This window comes from Callospermophilus lateralis, chromosome 3 (genome assembly GCF_048772815.1).
Source record: "Callospermophilus lateralis isolate mCalLat2 chromosome 3, mCalLat2.hap1, whole genome shotgun sequence".
In the NCBI taxonomy this organism is placed as follows: Eukaryota; Metazoa; Chordata; class Mammalia; order Rodentia; family Sciuridae; genus Callospermophilus; species Callospermophilus lateralis.
In genome coordinates, this window is record NC_135307.1 from 170,682,237 (window position 1) to 170,705,182 (window position 22,946).

Consider the following 22,946-nt stretch of genomic DNA (forward strand, 5'->3'; position numbering starts at 1 on the left):
TTTCACCAATTATGATGTTAGCTGTGGGTTTTTATCATAAACCCTTTATAATGTTGAGGGAGTTCCTTTTATTTTTTGTTCCTACTTTTCTGAGTCTCTAATAAATTATTTTAGTGTGTGACCCAAATAGTACATGTGAAATTTCTCTCTTTCTCTCTCTCTCTTTTTTTCTCCTTGAAGTACTGCGGTTGAATTCAGACTCTCAGATTCTCTATCACTGAACTATATCCCTAGTACTTGTTATTTTTCTATTTTGAGACAGGTTCTTGCTAGGTTGTCCAGGCTGGTCTTGAGCTTGTGATCCTCCTACTTCAGCTTCCTGAGTAGCTGGGATTACAGGTTGTGTCTCTGCACTGGGTGAGACATTTCTTATACTTAAAATAATTCATTGTTTTGCTGAAGTTTGGGCTTTTTCTTTTGTGTGTGAACAGGGAGTGTCTGAGGATTGAACCAACGGATGCTTTACCACTGAGCTACATCTCTAGTCCTTTTTTTTTTTTTTTTAATATTTATTTTTTTAGGTGTAGATGGACACAACACAATGCCTTTATTTTTATGTGGTGCTGAGGAACAAGCCTGGGTCCCAACCGTGCTAGGCAAGCATTCTACCGCTGAGCCACAATCCCAGCCCCCATCTCTAGTCCTTTTTATTTTGAGATACAGAATTGCTGAATTGCTAAGGCTGACCTTGAATTTGGGATCCTCCTGCCTCAGTCTCCCATGTTTCTGGGATTATAGGTGTGTGCCACCATTTCCGGCTGAAGTTCAGGTTTAAGTGAACAGGTTTTTGTTAAATCTGGCAACCCTAAAGCATAGCATCAAGACAAGTTTTATTTGGGTGGAGTGGTGGTGGTGATGGTGCACAGAATAGACTTGAATGAATGATTGCATTTGTTAAAAATAGAGTACTATAATTGGAGGCAGTTGAAAATTCAGGAGGGAGATAAGACGGGAAATTAGGTCCTGGAGGAAAAGGACTGGATTAAGGTCAGGCTGATTTTAGAGCCTGGCCACCTCACCTGAGATCCCATAGAATTTCCCTGACATTGTTATTAAGGAAATTCATTGTATATCTTGTTTTGAGTCTGAATCTTTTAAAAGAAAAACATGTCCATTTGTGCCTCGTTTTGATGCTGTGGGTTGCTTAAGAGTAAAAACTGTATACATGGGCTAAGGGTATAACTTAGTGGTAGTGTGCTTGCCTAATATGCATGGACACAGAAATGTCCATTTGTGCTGAGCATAGTTCCTCAAACATAAACCCTTAAAGGTGACTTAGGTACATGTGATATAAAATTGCAGGCATCTTTTAGACCCCTGCCTGTGTTCCAGTTTTCTCACTGGTGGGCAACAGTCTTTCAGTTTAACCAACTCTAAGAAAAATGCATATAAGTCAAACTTCCTGGATGGACAGGTGACTCAATTTAGAAATTGTGAGAAGTATTATGTGTCTTTAAAAGCTGAAGTGCCCAATTTATAAAATTGCTCACTGTGTTAGTATTCCACCCACTCTATGAGGTTAAATGCTTTTCTCTTATTTGACAGGTAATCTTCTTTTTTCCCCCCTCTGTATCCTGTTTGAGCTTAGTCTTTAAAAATATGTGTATCTGCCAGAATTATTTTCCATTTTTTTTTGTGAAACTCAAAATCAGATTGAATAATTCAGCTATGGTAACTTTTTTGTAGGTCAAAGGAAGGTGGATGCTTAAATTTTCAAAAAGTGTCATGGTCACCTTATTCTCTTCCAAATTACCCCTCCATTCTTTCCCACCCCCAGGTTCTGAACTTCAACAACAACAACAAAAGGTTTGCTTCATTTCTTTAAGCTCCAGGGCATCACAGACAACAACCTTCAGGATGGAGTGACCAACTTGTCCCAGTTTGCCTGGGACTCTCCCAGCACTGAAAGTCACACATTTTGATAATCCCTTTGGTCCTGGGTAGACCAATACAGTTGGGCCGTTGACTTCTGACTCCTTTCTTGTTCTTTCCCTTACATTTTCCCTTCCTGAGCCTGAGTACAGAGAGGCAGGGAAGAAAGGTTTGTCCCATCAGGACATCCAGTGGCTATCAGCTGCCAAGAAATACCCAGAGCATATATTTTATGATCAGTCCTCCCTGATACCATCTGGAGACCTCAGAAATCCAGTGCATGTGTTTAACTATTTATAACAACTTTGTGTGTGTGTGTGTGTGTGTGTGTGTGTGTGTGTGTGTGTGTTTTGGGTACTTGGGATTGTACCCGGAGTGCTTAATCCCTAAGCTACATCCCCAGCACTGTTTATTTTTTATTTTGAGACAGGGTCTTGCTAGGTTGCATAGGTCCTTGCTAAGTTGCTGAGACTGGCCTCAAACCTATGATCCTTCTGCCTCAGCCTCCTGAGTGCTGGGATTACAGACATGGCTACCACACCTGGTTAGTACTTAGAACAATTTTAAACCCAAAAGGGGGAAAAAAATCCCCCAATGTATCCCTCTAGTAGAGTATTACATGTTTAAACTTCTGCATGCCCACCATTACCTCCCAAACTATTCATGTACACATAGTCCTAGATACAGGTTTTTCACAAATATATAATTGTAATACTCCATAAGCTCTTTCACTTGTGGGCAACCAACTGTGTGTGATAGGTTGAGACAGCTGTCTTTCATTTTAGCCAGCTCTAAGGATAATGTGTATAAGTCAAACATTTTATATGGATGGGTAAATAATTGAATTTAAAGATTTGTTATTTTTCTTTGTTTTATGTATACTTTTGCATTTTTTTAAATAGTCGCAGTTATCATTTAAATGACATGAATGATAATATCACTCAAATTTGTTTCTTACAATGTGAACAGTGGGCTTAACTGATGTCTTAAAGGACTTAGATATGGGTGAAGAACTTCAGGATTTCTGTGGTAATAACAGTACTTTGGGGTTGAGGGTGTAGTGCATTGGTAGAGTGCTTGCCTTCCATTTGTGAGGCCCTAGGTTCTATTCCCGGCAATACCAAATAAATAAACAAAAAAGTATTTGACTTTATAAAATAAATGACTTTTTTTTTTCTTAGTAGTACTGGTCATTGAACCCTGGGATGTTCTACTACTGAGGCACATCCCAGTCCTTTTTATTTTGAGACAGGTTCTTGCTGAGTTGCTTAGGGCCTCCCTATGTTGCTGAGGCTGGTTTCAAACATGTGATCCTCCTGCCTCAGCCTTTTTCCAGTCCCTAGAACTGCAAGGGTGCACCACCATGCCCAGCCAATAAATGACTTCTTAATGGGTAGCACAAGGGATCCTTGTGGTGCTTGAATTGTTTTGTTATCTTGACTATGATATTGATTACACAAATCTACACATGGAATAAAATTTCATAGAACTGAAGGGGTAGGCCTGCACAAATGAGTGCATATAAAACTGGTGAAATCTAAGTAAGATCATAGATTGTTATTGTAAGTTTTCTAGTCATGGTGTTATATTATAATTATGTAAGAATTACCACCAGGAAAAACTGTGTAAAGGATACTCTGTTTCTTACAACTTAACCTACAGTTGTCTTGAAAGGTTTAATTAAATATCTTTTAAATAATCAGTTTCTTAGTAGCTTTGAAATCCTTATGAAATGCTCAGTTGTTCAATAAAGAATATCCCTCTAAAAAGGGGAGAAAATGTCAAAGGAAAAATTGAGGCTACTAGCTTATTTCTAAGTAGTTTATACCTTGGTATCTTCAGGAAGCCATTTACAAAAATAATCCCTCCTATAATACAGAAAAGATAGTGGGAACACATCAGCCAGAGGAAAGGGAAACCAATTGAAAGATGAATTGCTTCTAAGTGGTTCAAAATTGTTTCATCATCTAGGAGGTTAATGGCAGGCTTTTCATTAGTGTCATTTCTCTCCCTTGTTATAAGCCTTCTATGACTTCTCTCTGACCAGTAGCTTTCAAACTTTTTTTTTTTTTTTTTTTTTTTTTTTTTAACAACAACCCTTAGTAAGAAATGCCTTTTATTCCTAGCATAGTGACACATGCCTGTGATTCCAGCTACTTGCGAGATGAGGCAGAAGGAACATAAGTTTGAAACCAGCTTGGGCAACCTAGTAAGACCCTGTCTCCAAAAGGACTGAGTATGAAACTCAGAGGTAGAACAACTTGCCTCTCATGTGCAGGGCCCTGGGTTCAATCCCTAGTACTACCAAAAAATCAAAATACTTTACATCAAAACCTTGAATGAATGAATGAATGAGTGTACATGGATATATAACTGAAACAAAAAGTTTTACAAGACAGTATGTTCACCTTTACGTTAGTGTATACTGATATTTCCTTTCTATTCTACCTAATTAAAAATATTACTGGTTATATCTCACTAATTGGAGCTCTTGGTCTTGAGTTTGGAGAAACACTACTTCATTCTACCAGATGAATTTGTCTAAGCCCCTTGGTATATTCAGTGCCTTCCCTGCCTCCTATTCCAGCCTGTAGTTAAGTGGTGTATATTCAAACCTGGCATGCTGGTATGGCTGTAGTCCTAGCTGCTTGAAGTATAAGGTGGGATGCTTGTTCGAGTCCACCAAACTCGATACCAGCCTGGGCAACGTAGTAAGACCTTGTCTCAAAATGAACAAATGACAATGTCAATGGCATGTATTGCACTTCCTAACCCTACTTTACACCATCCCTCCTTTAGGTCTTGATTCTTACTGGTCCCTCTCGGTAGGGCTTTTTCCTTTCTGTTCCTGTTCTCTCCTGGCTTTTATAATTGAGCATATATAGTTCATTGTACCATTAGTATGTAGTACTTGTCCCTCTTCATAGTTATTCCTGAAGCCATGTGTCCTAGTCATTCTTAGTTCGAGTGTTACTTTTATGACTCCGTCCCTGAGTTTGGGTATATTTTTGGCTGGTGTTTTTCATTTTTTTTTTTTTTTTTTTTTTAATCAAGAGTCACAATAGCTGGGCACAATGGTATACGCCTGTAATCCCAGTGGCTTGGGAGGCTGAGGCCAGAGAATCACAAATTCAAAGCCAGCTTTAGCAACTTAGAGAGACTTTATCTCAAAATTAAAAAACAAAACAAAACGGCTGGGGATGTGACTCAGTGGTTAAGGACCCCTGGGTTCAATCTCTGGTACCAAGAAGAAGTGGCGGGGGGGGGGGGGGGGGGGCGGGGGGCAGGGCACAATAAAGAACATTTTACATGGATTTGCATATATTTGTACAAACCTGAAACAGATTTCATGATGTAAGACCCATTCACTATCCATTTTTAAATATATATTTAGTTGTTGATGGGCCTTCCTTCCTTTTTTTTTTTCTTTTCTTTTGTTGAGAATCAAACCCAGTGCCTCACACATACTAGGCAAGTGCTCTATCACTGAGCTACAATCCCAGTCCTCCCTATGTATTTTGATATTTTGTATTTTTCATTTTTTCTTCAATCTGCAACTTGATTTCAAAAATCACAAGTTGAAACGCATTGAGTTAGTCCATTCTTCCCCATTCTCAATGTAATTTGCAGAAAGTTGTCATAAACCTTTATATTCTATAATCTGTTAGGAAGAGGGGTGGATTGCCCCAAGACAGAACCACTCATTTCATTTTTCCGTACTTCCCCCAACAGGAAGACAGAGAATATTTATTGTAGTTGGTTAGTTGGTTGGTTGGTTGTTACTGGGGATGGAACCCAGCAGCACTTACCATTGAACTATATCTCCAGCCTTTTTATTTTCATTTTATTTTAAGAAAGGTTCTTAGTAAGTTGTTGAGGCTGGCCTTGAATTTACAATTCTCTTGCCTCAGCCTCCTGAGTCCACTAGGACTAATGTGTGCATCACCATGCCAGCTGTAGTAATTTTTTAATACTAAAAATTTATAAACAACATAAGTAATAGGGAAGGGGATAAATACACTTTTAGTCATACAAATAAATACACTTTTAGTCATATACAGTTGAATACTGCAAAGAAGTTAAAATGAATAAACTTGGTAAAAAAATTTCAAAATAAAAAACTTTAAAAATAGTAATGCTTAATGGAAAAGCAAGTTGTAAGATGACAGGCACAGTAGATTATCATTAAGATACATTAAAATACATACAATTATGATGGATACATGCGTACCTACATGATTTGAATAACAACTTTAGATAGATAGAGCTTACTTGGTAAAAAATTTTGATTTTTACACTGAAATCATACAAAAACATGGCAAAATATTAACACTTGCTAAAGCTAGTGGTGGGTTCAAGAGTTATATTCTGTAATCCTATTTTATCGAAGTGATTTGTAATATAAAATTTCTAATGAATATTGACTTCTATTTTATCTGCTAACAAATGCATACTATTGTCTTATTATACCATTGTTATATGGCTCCAAGCTACTTCTCTGAACTGCAATGCACTTTAGTCATGATCTGAGGTCCCCAGTTTATATTCAGGCCAGTCTTCCTTGTACCACATTTGGAAAAAGAGACTATAATTTCTGTTTTACTGGACAGTGTTTGCAATGAATTCAGGTTCCTCAGCAGAGCTTGGGAGGTAGTCTTCCTGAGAGAGGCTCTTTCTTTGCCTTTTTGTATGTTGATTTCCCCGCCCCCGCCCCCCCCCCTTGAATTAAGCATTAGGGTAGGAGGCACTTGACTTTGAAAGATCAGGGTATTGAAACCCAGAGAGATGATAAGGTCATACCAGTTAAAGATCTTGATAAAGTCCTGTAGGATCCTAGTGTAGGCACCAAAATTTCTCAAAGAAACAGAATAATTTGTAAGATTTTTTTTCTTTTTTTTTAGTACTGGGGATGAACTCAAGGGTGCTTTGTCACTGAGCTATGTCCTCAACCATTTTTATTTTTATTTTTTTAATTTTGAGATGGGGACTTAAAGTTGCAGAGGGCCTTGTCAAGTTGCTGAGGCTAGCCTGGAACCTGTGATGCTCTTGCCTCAGCCTCCAGAGTTGCTGGGATTATAGGCATTTGCCACCACATCCAGCTTTTTTGTTGTTTCTGGGGGAGGGCGAATATTGGGGATTGAACCCAGGGGCATTTAACCACTGAGCCACATCCCCAATCCTTTTTTAAAAAAAAAAAAAATTTTTTTTTTTCCAATTTTGAGATAGGTTCTTACTAAGTTGTCAAGGCAGACCTCAAACTTGGACTCCTTCTGCCTTAATCTTCTAAGTAGCTGTACAGGCATGTGCCACCATGCCTAGCTTATTTGTAAGATATTTTTAAAAAAGTGTCTACCACTCTTGTGCCATAATGGAACAATCACTTGTTTCAATTTGCATATTTCCATTCGATGTCCAGTCCTGATTTGTTTTCAGTTATTTCTCCCTGCAATTATTATTGTTAGACCTTATATTTTAGAGCAGTTTTAGGTTCATAGAAAACTTAAGCAGATAATACATATACCTCCTTCCCCTATACAGTTTCCTCTGTTATTAACATTTTATATTAGTGTGGTATATTTGTTTTGATTGAATATGATTGCTACATTATTAACATAAAGAGTGAAGGTTCACTGTTTATGTTACATAATTCTGTGGGTTTTGCAAAATGTGTAGTGTTATGTATTCACCATTACAGGGTAACACAATAGTTTCACCACCTGACCACTTCATTTTTATCTTTGTACTCAAGTACCTAGCACAGGGTTTGCAAATCTTGTGTGAATGTACAATGACATCCCATCTAAAATTAAATATAATCAAATAAAATTTAATAGTACTTTTTTAAAAATAATTATTTTATTTATTTATTATGTGGCACTAAGGATTGAACCCAGTGCCTCACACATGCTAAACAAGGACTCTGTCACTGAGCTACAGTCCCAGCCCTCACAGTATTTTTGAAGAGCAGTCTGCCACAATCAAATAGAACCTATTCTGGGAATAAAGGCATAGTTTAAAGTTAGAAAAATGAGTTAATATATCAGATAAAATAAATAATAAAACAAATATGGAGAAAAATCAGAATTCAGAGCATATTACTGATCTTCAAAAAACATTTAGAATGCTTTATTAACATAAAAAGAATATTTCAATCTAACAATCAGCTTTATGTTTAAAGAGGCATTTTCTTTTTTTTTTTTTTTTGAAGTTTTTACTTTTGTTTTTATTTTTTTATTTTATTTTATTTTATTTTATTTTTTTATTGGTTATTCAAAACATTACAAAGATTTCAGAATCACATCGGTTACACATCCACATTTTTACATAATACCATAATAGTAACTGTTGTATTCTGCTACCTTTCCTATCCTCTACTATCCCCCCTCCCCTCCCCTCCCATCTTCTCTCTCTACCCCATCTACTGTAATTCATTTCTCTCCTTATTTTTTTCCCATTCCCCTCACAAACTCTTATATGTAATTTTGTATAACAATGAGGGTCTCCTTCCATTTCCAAGCAATTTCCCTTTTCTCTCCCTTTCCCTCCCACTTCATGACTCTGCTTAATGTTAATCTTTTCCTCCTGCTCTTCCTCCCTGCTCTGTTCTTGGTTGCTCTCATTATATCAAAGAAGACATTTGGCATTTGTTTTTTAGGGATTGGCTAGCTTCACTTAGCATAATCTGCTCCAGTGCCATCCATTTCCCTGCAAATTCCATGATTTTGTCATTTCTTAGTGCTGCGTAGTACTCCATTGTGTATAAATGCCACATTTTTTTTATCCATTCATCTATTGAGGGGCATCGGGGTTGGTTCCACAGTCTAGCTATTGTGAATTGTGCTGCTATGAACATCGATGTGGCAGTATCCCTGTAGTACGCTAAAGAGGCATTTTCTAATGGGAACAAGGATGGCAACTATATTATTTTTTTGTGTGTAATTCTGTAAGTTCTAGCTAATCCATACAATGAGAGACAGTAATAAGAGTTACCATTTTGAGAAAAGAACTCTAATTAATATTGAGCAGCTGGCATTGCAAAAGCCCCAAGAAAACCAATTGAAAATTTATTAAATTCAATTAGTTCAGTAAATACATGATAAAGATAACCAGAGTGAAAAACCTTTCCTATATGTATAGAAATAACTGGTTAGAAAAATCAATGGGATAAGCATATCCTATTTATGAACAGGAACTTAACAAGAAAATATGTAGGATCCATTAAGACAAAAAGTCAAAATTGTACTAAGACCAAAGGGGAAAAAAGGCATAATTTTTATTAAGATTTTAATCTTAATGTTATCATAGTAAAAAGGTTGTAATGACCTAATTGTTCACCAAAAGGTGATGATTTTAAGGTCATTCTCATACTCTGTGACATAAAAAGTAAGGGTTTTAATCAAAGAAAAATTTGAGGGAGAGGCCACAGGTTTTATTCTGAGCTTTCTAGCAGCCAAAGTAAAGAAGGCATATAATCCATAGTCATATCATAAAGTACTGAGTTGCTTGGTAGAAACAATTATTGTAGTACTGAGACATAAAAGAAAATTTTCTCCTGGTCTCAAAGAGTCGGTATTGAGTAAGGAATGATCATGTTTGTAACCTAACAAAACACTATCTAGGGGCTGGGGTTGTAGCTCAGTGGCAGAGCGCTTGCCTCACACACATGAGGCACGGTGCTCGATCCTCAGCACCATATAAAAATAAGTAAATATAATAAAGATTAAAAAAAAAAAAAACACCATCTAACCTTGCAGAGCTATGTCTTTTGAAATTCCTTGCTAATAGATCACATTATGCCAGGGAAGTTTGGTGAAGAGTTGTGGTGGGTTGAGAAGTGGGTAATGGTGTGGTGGCTGGGATGAATGAAGTTGGGGATGGTCTGCTCTGAGGGTCATGATGCTCAAGGAAGTTTATGTTTTAGAGACTCAAATTGCTATTCTCGGTTGATGGGGCCTATGAATCTTCATAGATTGGCTACTGAATTTTTATTAATGTGTTACATCTGTTTTTCTACAGCTGAGAATCCAAACTGCAGAGAAATCTCTCAGATGGTGATGTGGGATATGATCTGCAGTAGCCACCAGGTATACCAGGCAGGAAGCCAGAAGTGCTACTTAGGCTGGCACTGAAGAGAATTTACTATGGATGGACTGAACAGTCTGTATGAATATTCCTTGAAATTACATTTTGGTAAGTTCTATGGAGAGTAAGTAGTTGTGTCTACTCAGGCCTTGCTTTCATGGTTGACTGGTAGAGTTGACAACTTCTGAACAAGGTGGAAAAGCCTCATGAGGTGAAATGCTCGTATAGTAGGAAATGAGAGTCAGGACACCAAGATCTGGAAGCAACACTTTATTAGTGGCCATGACCCAGAGGGATAAATCCCAAAGTCTGAGCCCCAAACACAGGAGGGCTTTTACTTTTCTACATAAGCAAGTATTGTGTACATCAAGTCAGGAGAGATGGTGTAATTCTATTGGAGGGTACATTTACATTCCTTATATGGGTACAAGCCTGTCAACAAACTAGGGACTCAGCTCATACACTTAGGGACTTTTACTGCACCAAGCCTAAAGGGAGATTATTTTGTCTCTATCATTTTGTTTCCTGGTTCTGCTACTGCAGTTATCTTTTAAAGCTACCCATTAGCTGCTGCAGGCTTCTATGGTTAAATGTTAGTAAGCAGAGCTGGTGTGTGTTAGCATGCAGAACTACCACCTGTCAGCTCTTAAACTGCTAAAGTTTTCATTCTGCTCTACTACACTTGACTAGTAGGCTAGCCTATCTCCATACAGGCAAGAAACTTCCTCTGAAGTACCAGTGTGAAGGATCCATTAAGATTTTCCTTAAAAAACAATTTGAGGCCTGTTCCAGCACAAGATGAGAAGGACAATCAAGATTTCCCCATTTGTACATCATAGGGCATAGTCACATTAATTTCAAGTCTAGAAAATTGTTTTTTTAAATCAATGATATCATATCTTGATCCAAGTAACAGAAGAAGAAAGTTGTAAGGCATTAACATCTGCTTTTCAGCTACATTACTTCATGTAGATCCTTCAAGGCAAATGGTGCCCACATAGGCCACAGAGTACCTAAGGGAAGTTTTGGAATCTGAGACCCAGCTTAACTTCTCCTTGGCCTCAGTTTCTTCATCTGCCCAATAAGGATATCAGTACCCACCTAAGGTTACCATGAGGATGAAGTGAAATAGATGCTACACATTATGCATTTAACAAAAGGCATGACACGTAGCACTTGGTAAACATCAGCAGTCATTTATGATCATGTTGTTATTGTTTCAGATATTTTTTTAAAGGGCATCTAAATTGCAATTCATCAGGAAGAAATTTGGTGTAACCTAAATAAATGAATAGAAGTGTATGCTCGTGAATTTCATTAAAATGTCATAATAGCTCCCTAAATTGTTCTGTAGATTCAGTATAATCCAATAAAAATCCTAACAGTCTTCTCAATCATGATTGTTTCTTTTTCTTTTTGTGTGTGGTACTATGTATTGAAACCCAAGGGTGGTCTATCACTGAACTACATCCCTAGTCCTTTTATTTTTTCATTTTGAGGCAGACTTTCACTCCCAGGCTGACCTCTTCTTGCCTTAGCCTCCTGAATAGCTAGGGTTACAGGTGTATGCCATCATCCCTGGAAATAATGATGTTTTTAACTCTTCTAATTGTCTTTGTTTTCTTTCTTTCTTAAAGAAATATTTTTTTAGTTGTTGATGGACCTTTATTTTATTCATTTATTTATACATGGTGCTGAGAATTGAACCCAATGCCTCACACATGTGAGGCAAGTGCTCTACCACTGAGCCACAACCCCAACCCTAATTGTCTGTTTTAACAGGAAAATATACTTGTATTAACAAATGTTAAATAATAAAGATGCTTAACATTACTGTGATTATTTTCTGTGATCCTTTCCATTCTAAACCCTCTATTCTTTTTCTGAGCTCAAGTCATTTTTGACTGTCCCTTTCCTGTGGGTAGCCTCCTGCAGACTTAACAGACTTTGCCTCTAATGGATCTCTGGCACATCTGTTGGGCCAGAGAACTGTCAGACTTTACCAACTTATGGATCCTACACTAGAAATTTCTTTCATACTTTTTTATTGGTTAATTTAATTTTTTCCCAGCATTATGTGTAGGACATAAGGAGAGTGAGTATAGTCTGTGAGAGTTATGTGTATATTGAAATTTTTGTTATTACCCTGTTTGATTCTCTTCTCTTAGGAACTCTTGAAAGTTTAGAACTGAATTTTAACTGGTATGACTAATACCAAGTTTTATTTTTTATTTAAGGCTGTTTCTGATACTTGGAAGCTATCCTTTCAGCCACAAAGATGGTCATAAATCTTTGTCTCCCACAATTTAAACCAAGAATTCACTGCAACAAGGTAAACAAAACAAATACATATACATAGATATACAACACCTATTTTTCCTGGGTTTTCCCATTTCCTGCCTTGCACATGAGGACTTGATTCAGGTTTATATTTTTGCCCTTTGATTCCTCCAGAGGGCATTTAAGTGAGCATGGGGCAGGCTTACCTCTGGAATCATAGAGCACCATTGTGAGGTAAGCTGTGATTGATTTTGTGGGGGGTTGTCTTCATTGTCTTTTCCCTCTAGAACAGTCAATTTCAGTTCTACCCTTAGTCAAAGCAAAAGTGGAAATTACCCCCCACCCCCATTCTTTTGTTCTTTTGCTAATTTTTTTTTGGTACTAGGGATTGAATCCAAGGGCACTTTAACACTGAACTAGATTATAGCCCTTTTTATTTTTTGAATAAGGGTCTCTCTAAATTGCTGAGGCTGGCCTTGAGTTTTGCAGTCTTCCTGTGTTAGTCTCCCAAATCGCTGGGATTACAGACCTACACGATCACATCTGGCTCTTTTGCTAATTTCTAATACTAGAAGTAATGTTTTGTATTTGTTGTTTGGATTTCTTGCTATTTATTATTTGAATGAAGCTTCTTCCCTTTTTCTTTTTTTTAAATATTTATTTCTTTTTTAGTTCTCAGCAGACACAACATCTTTGTTTGTATGTGGTGCTGAGGATTGAACCTGGGCCGCACGCATGCCAGGCGAGCGCCCTACCGCTTGAGCCACATCTCCAGCCCGCTTCTTCCCTTTTTGTGCAAAGAAAGATATCTATTCACAGCACAAAGCAAGGAATAAGGAAACAGCAAGGAAAAAATTGAACCCCTTCCCTAATTTAGAGTTTCTGCATACAGCATACTGTTTTACATTCCCAAATTATTAGGCTGACTCCTTCCGACAAAAATGCCTTAAAATATCCGTTAATTATAACAAGTATTAGAAGTATTAAAAAAGGGAAGAAGTCATCACAAACCCCTACCAAAACCCATTTATTGTTTTAAATGTCCATAGTCTTTTGTGGTCCTTTTTTCCTGAATACATTTTTTTAAACCAGTGTCATCATTCATAGATTTATAATCAGATTGTTTATTTTGCCTTCCTAGGGAAACTGTTATAATTGGTGGAATTCAAATATAAATTGAGAACTTTAACGCACATTTTTGTTTTCCTTTAAATCTGCATGTTTTCATCCTCTGAAATAAAAAACCACTAGTATACCTGCCTCCTCTTCACAGAGATGTTATTTTGCAGGAAGTTTTGGGTAGGTTGGGTAGAGTTTTATTGCATATATATATATGCAATATATATATATATATATATATATATATATATTTTTTTTTTTTATAATTGGACTATAGTGCTGAACACAATTGCTGCCTTCAGCCTTTGACTTGATCCTGGTACTTGCAAAAAAAAACAAAAAAAAAAAACTGGGACTTCACATAGAAATGACAAGTTCTTGCAAAGCAGCATCTTCATTTGAATCAGTATGTCTCATATTTGTCATTAAATCTAGATATCAGCTGATGGTTACGAAGTAGAAAATCTCATCTCTGAAGACCTCACAAAGAGAAGCCATGGTTTTAGGACAGAGTATTTCATTAAGCCACCAATCTACGTGACAGTCTCCTTTCCCTTTAATGTGGAAATCTGTAGGATTAACATAGACCTCACAGCTGGAGGAGGCCAGAATGTCATTGGCCTGGAAATGTACACATCTGCCTTATCCAGCAGAGCCTCTTGGAATACACCTGAGTGCCAGACCCAAGGCCCAGCTGAGCCATCTGTTCCTGACAAGGAGGCATTCACCTTGGTAGGCAAAGTCTTACTGAAAAACCAGAGCCAAGTGGTGTTCAGCCACAGGGGCTTCAAGGCCAGACCACCCTTTAGCCCAATGGAAATCACACTCCCCTCCCCTGCTGTTATGGCCCAGGAGCTCTGGAATAAAGGGACTCTTTCCCTTAGCCACGTGGCTCATCTAAAGATTGGTATCACCCATGTAACTGGCAGTGGTATTCCTTGCATCAAGCGATTGGAAGTGTGGGGTCAGCCAGCCAAGACCTGCTCTCAGGAGGTGATAGACAGTGTCCTACTGGTGGCCTCAGAGAATCTGCCTCAGGACTTGGCTTTGCAAACTCCAGCTTTGCCCATGGAGAGTGACTGTGACTCTGGGAGCCAGTCTGAGGCCCAACAGGCCCCCTCTAGTCTGCAGGAACTGGCTCAGGCAGTTGGTGATGTGCCCGAGGAGTTCCTGGATCCCATCACCCTGGAGATCATGCCTTGCCCCATGCTGCTACCTTCAGGCAAGGTCATTGACCAGAGCACACTGGAAAAGTGTAACCGCAGTGAAGCTACATGGGGCCGAGTGCCCAGTGACCCTTTTACTGGGGTAGCCTTTACTCCACACTCCCAGCCCCTGCCCCACCCCTCCCTAAAGGCCAGGATCGATCATTTCCTGCTTCAGCACTCTATCCCTGGCTGTCACCTACTTGGGAGAGCTCAGACTGCTTTGGCAGTGACCCCTTCTTCCATTGCCCTGCCCTCTCGGAAAAGGAAGATAGAGCAGGCTGAGCGGACCCCAGGCAGTAGCTTTGGTGTGAATGCTTCCTGTTTTACTATCACAAATCCTCTGGTCTTACCTACTACCTCAGAGCACACCTCCAAGAAAATGAAAACCACCAGTGAGCTTGGCCTAACGCACATGGACTGCTCAACAGGTAATTTGCTGTCTTGTGTCCATGGCCCAGTGACCTCCCTGTTTTTCCTGATGACATATGGCACTGTGGCCCTTGGCCCTGTGCTTTGCCAGCTTCAGTTCTTCTGGCTAGGGCCAGACCTTCTTTATGCTCATTTTCATTGGAGGGTTCCTCAGCTTTAGCTGTCTTCAGACCACAGACAATCTGGAGGCCTGGGAGGTTCTCTATTCCAGGCTTCTGTCTCAGTGTTTTGTTCCTTCATCTACTAATGGTCCTGCTTGTGGGTTTCCCTGCCTTGGACTCCCTTGGTGTGCTCTGACCAGGCCAAAGGTTTTTCCTGGCTTGAATCCTCAAAACTTCTGGGAAAAGAGACATTAGTCCCTCAAAGCAGACCATGTCTTCCATCTTCTGTCTTCTTTACAGTTCATCATGTATCAGTGGACTCTTCTAGGGTGTTGTTTGAATTTTCACAGAGGAGCTCTGGTGGAAGTACATTAATATCCTCCCTGCCTTACCTCTCCACGAGGTGCCATGAGCACACAGAAAAGCAGAAAATAACTAAGTTAGAGGGTCCTACTTTTAGGAGAGAGAAGTCATACTGAAGAACAGGTGTCAATAAGTACTTGAACAATTACAGTGTTCTTTAGTATGAAAGTTAAGCCTTCTGGCTTCCCACTTCTTCCTCAGGGCATTGCCAGTGATTTCTGGGACCAGGGATGCTGCCATCTCCTCAGGATAGCAGGCTTAGCCTTTCTGCAGCTGAACAGTCAGCCAGCCATGTGATTTTGCTTAAGCTTTGCTTTCCCCATCAATCACCACCACCCTCTTCATGTAGTTATTGGGCTTAGTTTTGGGGCCTTCATTTTGATGAACCCCTGTTTATGTTCATAATGGGCTTTGCATGAAAGACCATTGTGATTTATATGTGTTCCAATAAGACTGACAAGTAATATACTTAATTCTAGTAAAAGTAGAAGAGAGAGATGAAAAAGTATAAATTTTAAAATGTCTTCTCAGCTTGGGCAGCATGAGCAGAAATTCTAGTGCCTCAATTTAGACATTTATCTTTAGGTCAGAGTGAATGATTTAGAGCAAAGGTTGTTTTAAAACTTAGAAAAAAGATTAAAATCTAAGTTTTTTGAACTGCAAAATTGAAACAAAAGATTAGTGATTTGGAACATCTAAGATTAGGTAAGAGTTTTAAAGGTGATTCCATAAATCTTTAGGCTGTTTTATCACTGTGCTATTTTAACTAAGCCTAACTTTAGTACCTTTTGTTTTTAAAAAAGCAATGTATTCATGTAGTTTTTAAAAACTGAAAAGCAGATTGTATAAACACACAGAGTGAAACAGCCATGTCTTACCCTGTCCTTTTGACGGTAAGTTATTTTCTGATCTTTTGCTGCACAGAATAATCCTGGTGCATATATAATTTTACAACTGCAGCTGTCTCTGTAGGAGAGTTATCAAAGAATTCACATTTCTGGGTTATATTCTTCTGTAGACTTGATAGATATTGCCCAATTGCCCTCACGACCATTCCACTAGTGATATGAGATTCCTCTTAGCTTTACTAACACATTGTAGAATTGAGGAACTATTATTTATTGAGGAGCTATTATTTTGATAGGTAAAAAATGGTATCTTATGATTGCTTTAGTTTTTATATCTCTTATTATTAGTGAGCTTGAACATTCCTAATAAAAAAAACTATTTGTGTTTCGTTTTCTGTGAATCGACTGCCCATTTTCTTGCCCATTTTCAATCAGTTGTTGTTGTTTCCCAATTATCTCTAGAAACTTTTTATATTTATCAAGTTTATCCCTTTGACCTTAATGTGAGCTAAAAATATATTTTTCCAGTTTGTTGTTTATCTTTGGACAGGCTTTGATATCAGGGATTTTTTTACTTCATAAAAAGAATTTGGGGGGCTGGGGATGTGGCTCAGGCGGTGGCGCATTTGCCTGGCATGCGTGCGGCCCCGGTTCGATCCTCAGCACCATATACAAACAAAGATGTTGTGTATGCCAAGACTAAAAAATAAATATTAAAAAAAAATTCTCTCTCTCTCTCTCTCTCTCTCTCTCTCTCTTTCTTTAAAAAAAAAAAGAATTTGGAAATTTTCCTTTTCTGTATTCTGGAACAATTTAATAGTATCAGAATAATCTACTCTTTGCATCTTTGGTAGACTCCCTTTAGTGATTAGTGCCTGTTGCTTTTGGAGGAACCCCTTTCTTTGGCAGCTTTTTTTCTTTTTTCTTTTTTTCCTTATGAACTGTTCAAATCTTATTATTCTTTTAATTTCCTGTCTTTTTCTAAAAGGCTATGCTGAGAATGTGCTTAATGGTTACATTTGTGTCTTTGGCATGAACCCAGGAATTCCTGGAAGCATCTGAGGTACAATGGGATGCAACAAGGTCCTTAACATCTCTTGTCTATTTGTAGAAGTTTCACTGGTGTTGGCCTTGACAGACTTGGTGACACAGGGCCATGTGGACTAGTAGTCCTTGAAGGCCCTAAGTTGATGTCCTGTGTCTTACAAACCTGACAAAATATTCCACTCCCTGAGTTGGGGAAGTCTTGCAAATTCTGACAATAGGTTGATCCCTGGGGCCTTTCTTGAGCAGCTGTCCCCCAAACCCCTCTTGCCCCCACCCTCATCCTATATCGTGGCTTTCTGATATGACCTAGTCAGAGAGAATAACTAAGGTTAGTTCACTCTGCTTTACTTATCTAGATCATGATCTGGTCAGAGTGACTAAGGTTAGTCCACTCTGCTTTACTTACCAGGAGAAAGAAGACACAACACCTAGAACTCAGGCAAGTATCACTGCCTGGTGTTGAAGGCCCCAGTAGGAGGAGTTGAGGAAGGCAAAGACTAAGGCAGCTGGGGAAGGAAGATGTGGGGAGGGGGAGGAGTACAAACCTGGTATTTGTTAGCTTTGTCCTTTTCTTGGAGCATTCCAGGGAGGTCTTTAGAAAGGCTGCTGCAGTTCCTCATGGAGCCACAAGGTGGCCCCTGCCTGCCCTGCACTTTGTTCAGGAACAGGAAACTAGAGAGCCCAAGGCCTTGAAGTCATGAGGGATGGAGAGGAACTTTCAGGGTTTCCAGGCCTATGACTCCCTGTGTTCTGTCATCAAAGTCCTAAGAGATAGTAGGAAGGTTTTTTGTTTTTTTTTTTTTTTCTTTTTTACATTTATGTATGTCTATAGAGTTGAAGGTGCTATTTTGTAGTCCTCAAAGTACTTGTGACTTGTTTTGTTTTTGCTGAACTTCCTCTGGATGTTGTAGTCTCTGCATCTCTCAACAGATCCAGTGTCCCATGAGCAGAAGCTATCGCAAAGCTTGGAAATTGCCTTGATGTCCACCCTTGGTTCCATGCCCTCCTTCACAGCCCGACTGACCAGGGGACAGCTCCAGCACCTGGGCATAAGAGGGAGCAGCACTGCTGGGAGGCCAGGCGCCAGCTCGGGTAACCTGGGTCCCTCCCTCCTGTATCTTCCCAGAGCCATAGAACAGGTGGCCTATCCTGTACAGAATGCTGGGCTTGTCCCTGGGGGCTCTGTGGACCTGTGTAGCCAGCTCCCTCCTTCCTTAATTCCAACCTGGGGAGAACACTGCTTGTTTGCCTTCTCCAAGAGGAGGTAACAAGTTTCTTGGGAAACTGACCTTCACAGGGAAGGCCTTCTTCAGTCAGCCCTTAGTCAATCTGTGGACTCATGGCTTAGCTACTCTTTTGCTGTGTTTCTTTCTAAGATGTCATGCTAAATATTCTCTCCTGGGGAGTTTTGTTTCTTCTTTTTTATTTTTGTCATCTAGCCAGTCTCCCATATGACATCTGGAGTACTAGGGAGGTTTGGGGCTCCCTTCCCTTCCATGCAGTTCCTACTTCTCCTTGGGATTCAGACCCCCAGTCTCCCTACAGCTGCTCAGCTTCTTTTCATGGGAATCTGCCCTCTAAAGTTCCCCTCCACCCCTCAATCAGCTCATCTGGGCAAAAAGCAGTATATTCTACCTGTGTCAGGCCTTTAACATGAAAGTCAGTGTCCTGACCTTGACGTTTCCTTCATTACTCCTCCAGAGTAATTCTTAGATTAGTCCTCTGTGCACTGCTTCCCTTGACTGCCACCATAGCACCACTCCTGCTGTTTTTCCACCAGCCCTGCAGTAGCCCTGCTGGCTCCCCTCAGCCACCCTTGCTCACTATTTCAGTACCCTCACAGGAGTCAGAGGGATCTTATTAAAATGTAAACAGGATCACTGTGCTTCATTTTTTGTTGTTGTGGTGGTGGTGGTGGTGTTGCTGAGAATTGAATCCAGGGCTTGTGCATGCGAGGCAAGCACTCTGCCAACTGTGCTTCATTCTTAAAATCCTTCCATGGGGGCTGGGGATGTGGCTCAAGCGGTAGCGTGCTCGCCTGGCATGCTTGCGGCCCGGGTTCGATCCTCAGCACCACATACAAAGAAAGATGTTGTGTCCGCCAAAAACTAAAAAATAAATATTAAAAAATTCTCTCTCTCTCTCTCTCTCTCTCTCTCTCTCTCTCTGTTCCTCTCTCTTTAAAAAAAAAAAAAATCCTTCTATGGCATACCATTGAACTTAAAATAGAACCTAGCCTCCTGTTGTCTCTGAGGTCTGCATGCTGTAGCCCTGCCTCCCCTCCTCTCCATCTCATCTGAAGCCACACTCTGGTTCACTTATCTCACTCTGTGTCTTTTCTTTATTCCTTAGTGACTTTTGTTTTCTGCCTCTGAAACTGCCCCTGGGGCTTTAGACCTTTAAAACCCTTCAATGGAACTTCTCATTAGTGCTAGAGAGAATTGGGGCCTTTTGATTCCTTTCTTCATTCCTTCTCCCTGCATTCTTTCTCCCTTCTGCTTTCCCTTCATTTTAGAGATTCACCATTAAGGAAAGGAATATTTCAACTCATTGTGGATTCTTGGCCTGTTTGTTTAGAGGACATGCACTGCTTCTTTTAGGTTGTTTAATGAAAACACCGGAGGCCAGGCCCTTCTTTCTTGGCCACAGCCTCAGGGATGTTGAGGTAGGGCAGCACTCTTTAGACCACCTTGCAATTTGGACTTCCCTGTGAGGTTTGGGGTGCACAGTGCAGGGAGCTGAGGTGCATTTCTTGATGTCTGGTCCCTTTGTGCAGAAGTCAGATCCATTCAACATATACTTACTGAATGTGAGCCACATGAAGTGCTTTGCTAGGCCCCAAGAATGGACTGAGGAGAAGCATGAATGTGGGCTTCCAGAGCTGGGGGAGGAAACAGGCATGTGTGAGAACAACTGTGAAACCCTCCAGAGGCACAGGAGAGGGGCATTCAGGGTTGGCTTCCTGAAAGGGGTGTGATCTGAGCCACATGTCATAAGGACATTTCAAGCAGAGGGAACAGTAAGCACAATGTCAGGAGACCAGCAATAGCAAAATATGCAGAAAAGAATTGATTTGAAGTTGCTGGATCCTAAAGAATGAGAGTGGGTGTGAAGGAGATGAGGCTGCATAGGCCACACAAGGGATTGACTGTGCCAGAAGGTTGGGGCCACTCCCAGGAGGTGTAAAGCAGAGGCATGGGAGTCAGGTTGTGCTCTTGTATGGATGGGGGTTGAGAATAGATGTCCAGACAAGTCTGGAGGAAAGTGATCCAGGCAGGAAGAGATGTGCCAAGTAGTTGGGATTATAATGATGAAAGTGGATGGAGTGGGGGGACTAGGTTTAAGAATTTTCAAAGTAGAACTTTAAGGTTTAAGAAGTTTCAAAGTTTGTGATGCTTTGGGGGTCCCCTACGGAGTGGTGGCTAGGAATGGAGAAGAGGCCAGCTCCTGCCTCTCCTAGAGTAGGGTATAAAGAGCAGCTTCCTCAGGCAAGGACCTCAGGGAAGGAAGAGCACCACAGGTGCAGCTTGGGGAGGGAGAGGAGGGGGAGGAGTGGCTGGAGCTTCAGGAGGCCCCCTGGGAAGCCTGCCCTAGAGGCCAGGGTAGCACAGGATAAGGGTTGAGGTGTTGGGAAGGTGACTGAAAGCAAATCTCAGCTGTCCCTCTTGTGACCTCCTAACTGCCCACTTTCTGCTTTTCTCTTTTCTTGTCACATTTCACCTTTTCTTGCAATTATGAGGATGAGTTTGTGCCTGCTCAGGAGAGTATACCTTGCTGGGAAACTAGGCAGAAGGGCTGGTCCGGTTTGTTGGCCCCAGAGGCCAGTTCATCTTGATCAGTTACAGGAATCTTGAGATTTGGTCAGAGATTATAGAGAGGAGGCCTGCCAATTTACCCAGTACCCTGTCACCTCTTCTCCCAGATTAGTTAGAGGTGGGCTAAGGAAGGAAAAAGCCAGACTCTCAGAGTGAGCCTGGGCCAAGGAATAGCCTTCCCTAACTCTATCCTGTTCTCCTGATTTAGAGCAGCCTGGGAGCATCGCAGGCCCTGAATGTGCCTCCTGCAAAAGAACATTTTCTTCCTACTTCAAAAAGGAGCCCATGTACCAACTGCCCTGTGGTCATCTCCTATGTCGACCCTGCCTGGCTGAGAAGCAGCGCTCCCTGCCCATGACATGCACAGCCTGCCAGCAGCCGGTTGCCAGTCAGGATGTGCTGCGGGTCCACTTCTGAGTGACCAGCCTCAACCTGAGAAGCACTTGCTGGGAGGAGCAGAGGGGGAGCAGGAACAGAGTCACAGCTTTCCTGTAGTTTGATAGTGGCAGGCACAGAGTGCCTGTTTTTTCTCCAGGGCTTTATCACCTCATAGTGTTGCACAGGGACTGAGTGGGGAAACACTCCACTCCTGCTCAGGTGGCAACAGGATAAAAAAGCCATAGGCTTGGCTGGGAAGGCTGGGGGATGTCCCTACCCTCCTGTGCCTCCCTGCCACTCCCCCACCAGACCCCAGGGCCTGCTGAAGCCAGCCCCACTGGGGCAGGAGTACCCATGCTGAGGGCTCCCTGAATTGCTTGTTCATACCCTTTTCTAGCAGAGCCTTGTGAGTGGAGCACAATGGACTATGGATAGCAAAGAGGGTCTTAGGGTCATACTGACCATGGTGGGGGCTGTGGAGCTCATGACTTAGCCTCCTCCTTTGACTGGCAGACACTCAGCGCCTTAATAAAGTGATGATTGACGTCTTCCTCCTGGCAGAGTGCCTGTCTCTGTCGTCACATTTCTGTTCCCCACCTGCGTCCACACAAGTGGAACTATCACAGGGCAGCCATGAGTAGTCGCTGCAACCCATTAGGCTGTGATTCTTGTTAACAAGCTGAAAGAACAAAAGCTGGGGTTTTCACACCCACTCAGTTGGGAGAGCCCAAAATGACAGGTTTGCTATTCATTTGCCAGTTGGGAGGGTTGAGTGACCTCCTAGCCAGGTATCAGCATGCACTCAATTGGCTCCTAGGGCTGCTCTTAGAAGCGGGGAAGGCATTATTCTACTTGTGGCTCATTTCAGAAAAAAACACTTGTTTATAGGCTGTATTTGTTTTTTTCTTTTAAATTTGTTATTCCCACAATTCTGTTTACCATATCAAACAGACTCTACTCACCAGAATGTGAGAAAGTACACCATGGTGTTCTCATTCCCTGCTGAGCATATTAAGGAAGGAGTGGCCCCACATGCTCCTGTTTTGTTCTTGAGATTAATCGCAGTGCTGTAGACAGGCCATGGGCTGCTGCCCAGGGCTCCATCCAGACCCTAGAATTTAGAGAGGTGCAGCTGGGCTTAGGGAATCTGCATATTTTTTCTTTTTCGTTCTTTTTCTCAGTGCTGGGATCAAACCCAAAGTCTCACACATGCTAGGCAAGCTCTCTATAACTGAGCTAAATCTCCAACCCTTTTTTTTTTTTTTTTTTTTTGAGTACTGGGGACTGAATTCAGGAGCACTTGAACACTGAGCCACATCCCCAGCCCTATTTTGTATTTTATTTAGAGACAGGGTCTCAGTAAGTTGCTTAGCACCTTGCCATTGCTAAGGCTGGTTTTGATCT

At 40.8% G+C, this 22,946-nt stretch overlaps 1 protein-coding gene across 3 annotated transcripts in view; it reads left to right on the top strand.

The window, feature by feature from the left end:
* Window positions 1-22,092, top strand: part of Ubox5 (U-box domain containing 5) — a 32,133-nt gene extending 10,041 nt beyond the window's left edge. For 2 of the 3 annotated variants that reach the window (XM_076851614.1, XM_076851615.1), the window contains exons 2-6: window positions 9,889-10,062; window positions 12,192-12,286; window positions 13,789-14,989; window positions 18,280-18,441; window positions 21,373-22,092. In XM_076851614.1, the coding sequence (XP_076707729.1) occupies window positions 12,233-12,286; window positions 13,789-14,989; window positions 18,280-18,441; window positions 21,373-21,581 (1,626 nt within the window). In that variant the 5' untranslated portion in view covers window positions 9,889-10,062; window positions 12,192-12,232 and the 3' untranslated portion in view covers window positions 21,582-22,092. The remainder of the gene's footprint in view (window positions 1-9,888; window positions 10,063-12,191; window positions 12,287-13,788; window positions 14,990-18,279; window positions 18,442-21,372) is intronic. The other variant, XM_076851616.1, reaches the window with a different exon arrangement.
* Window positions 22,093-22,946: the final 854 nt, after the last annotated feature.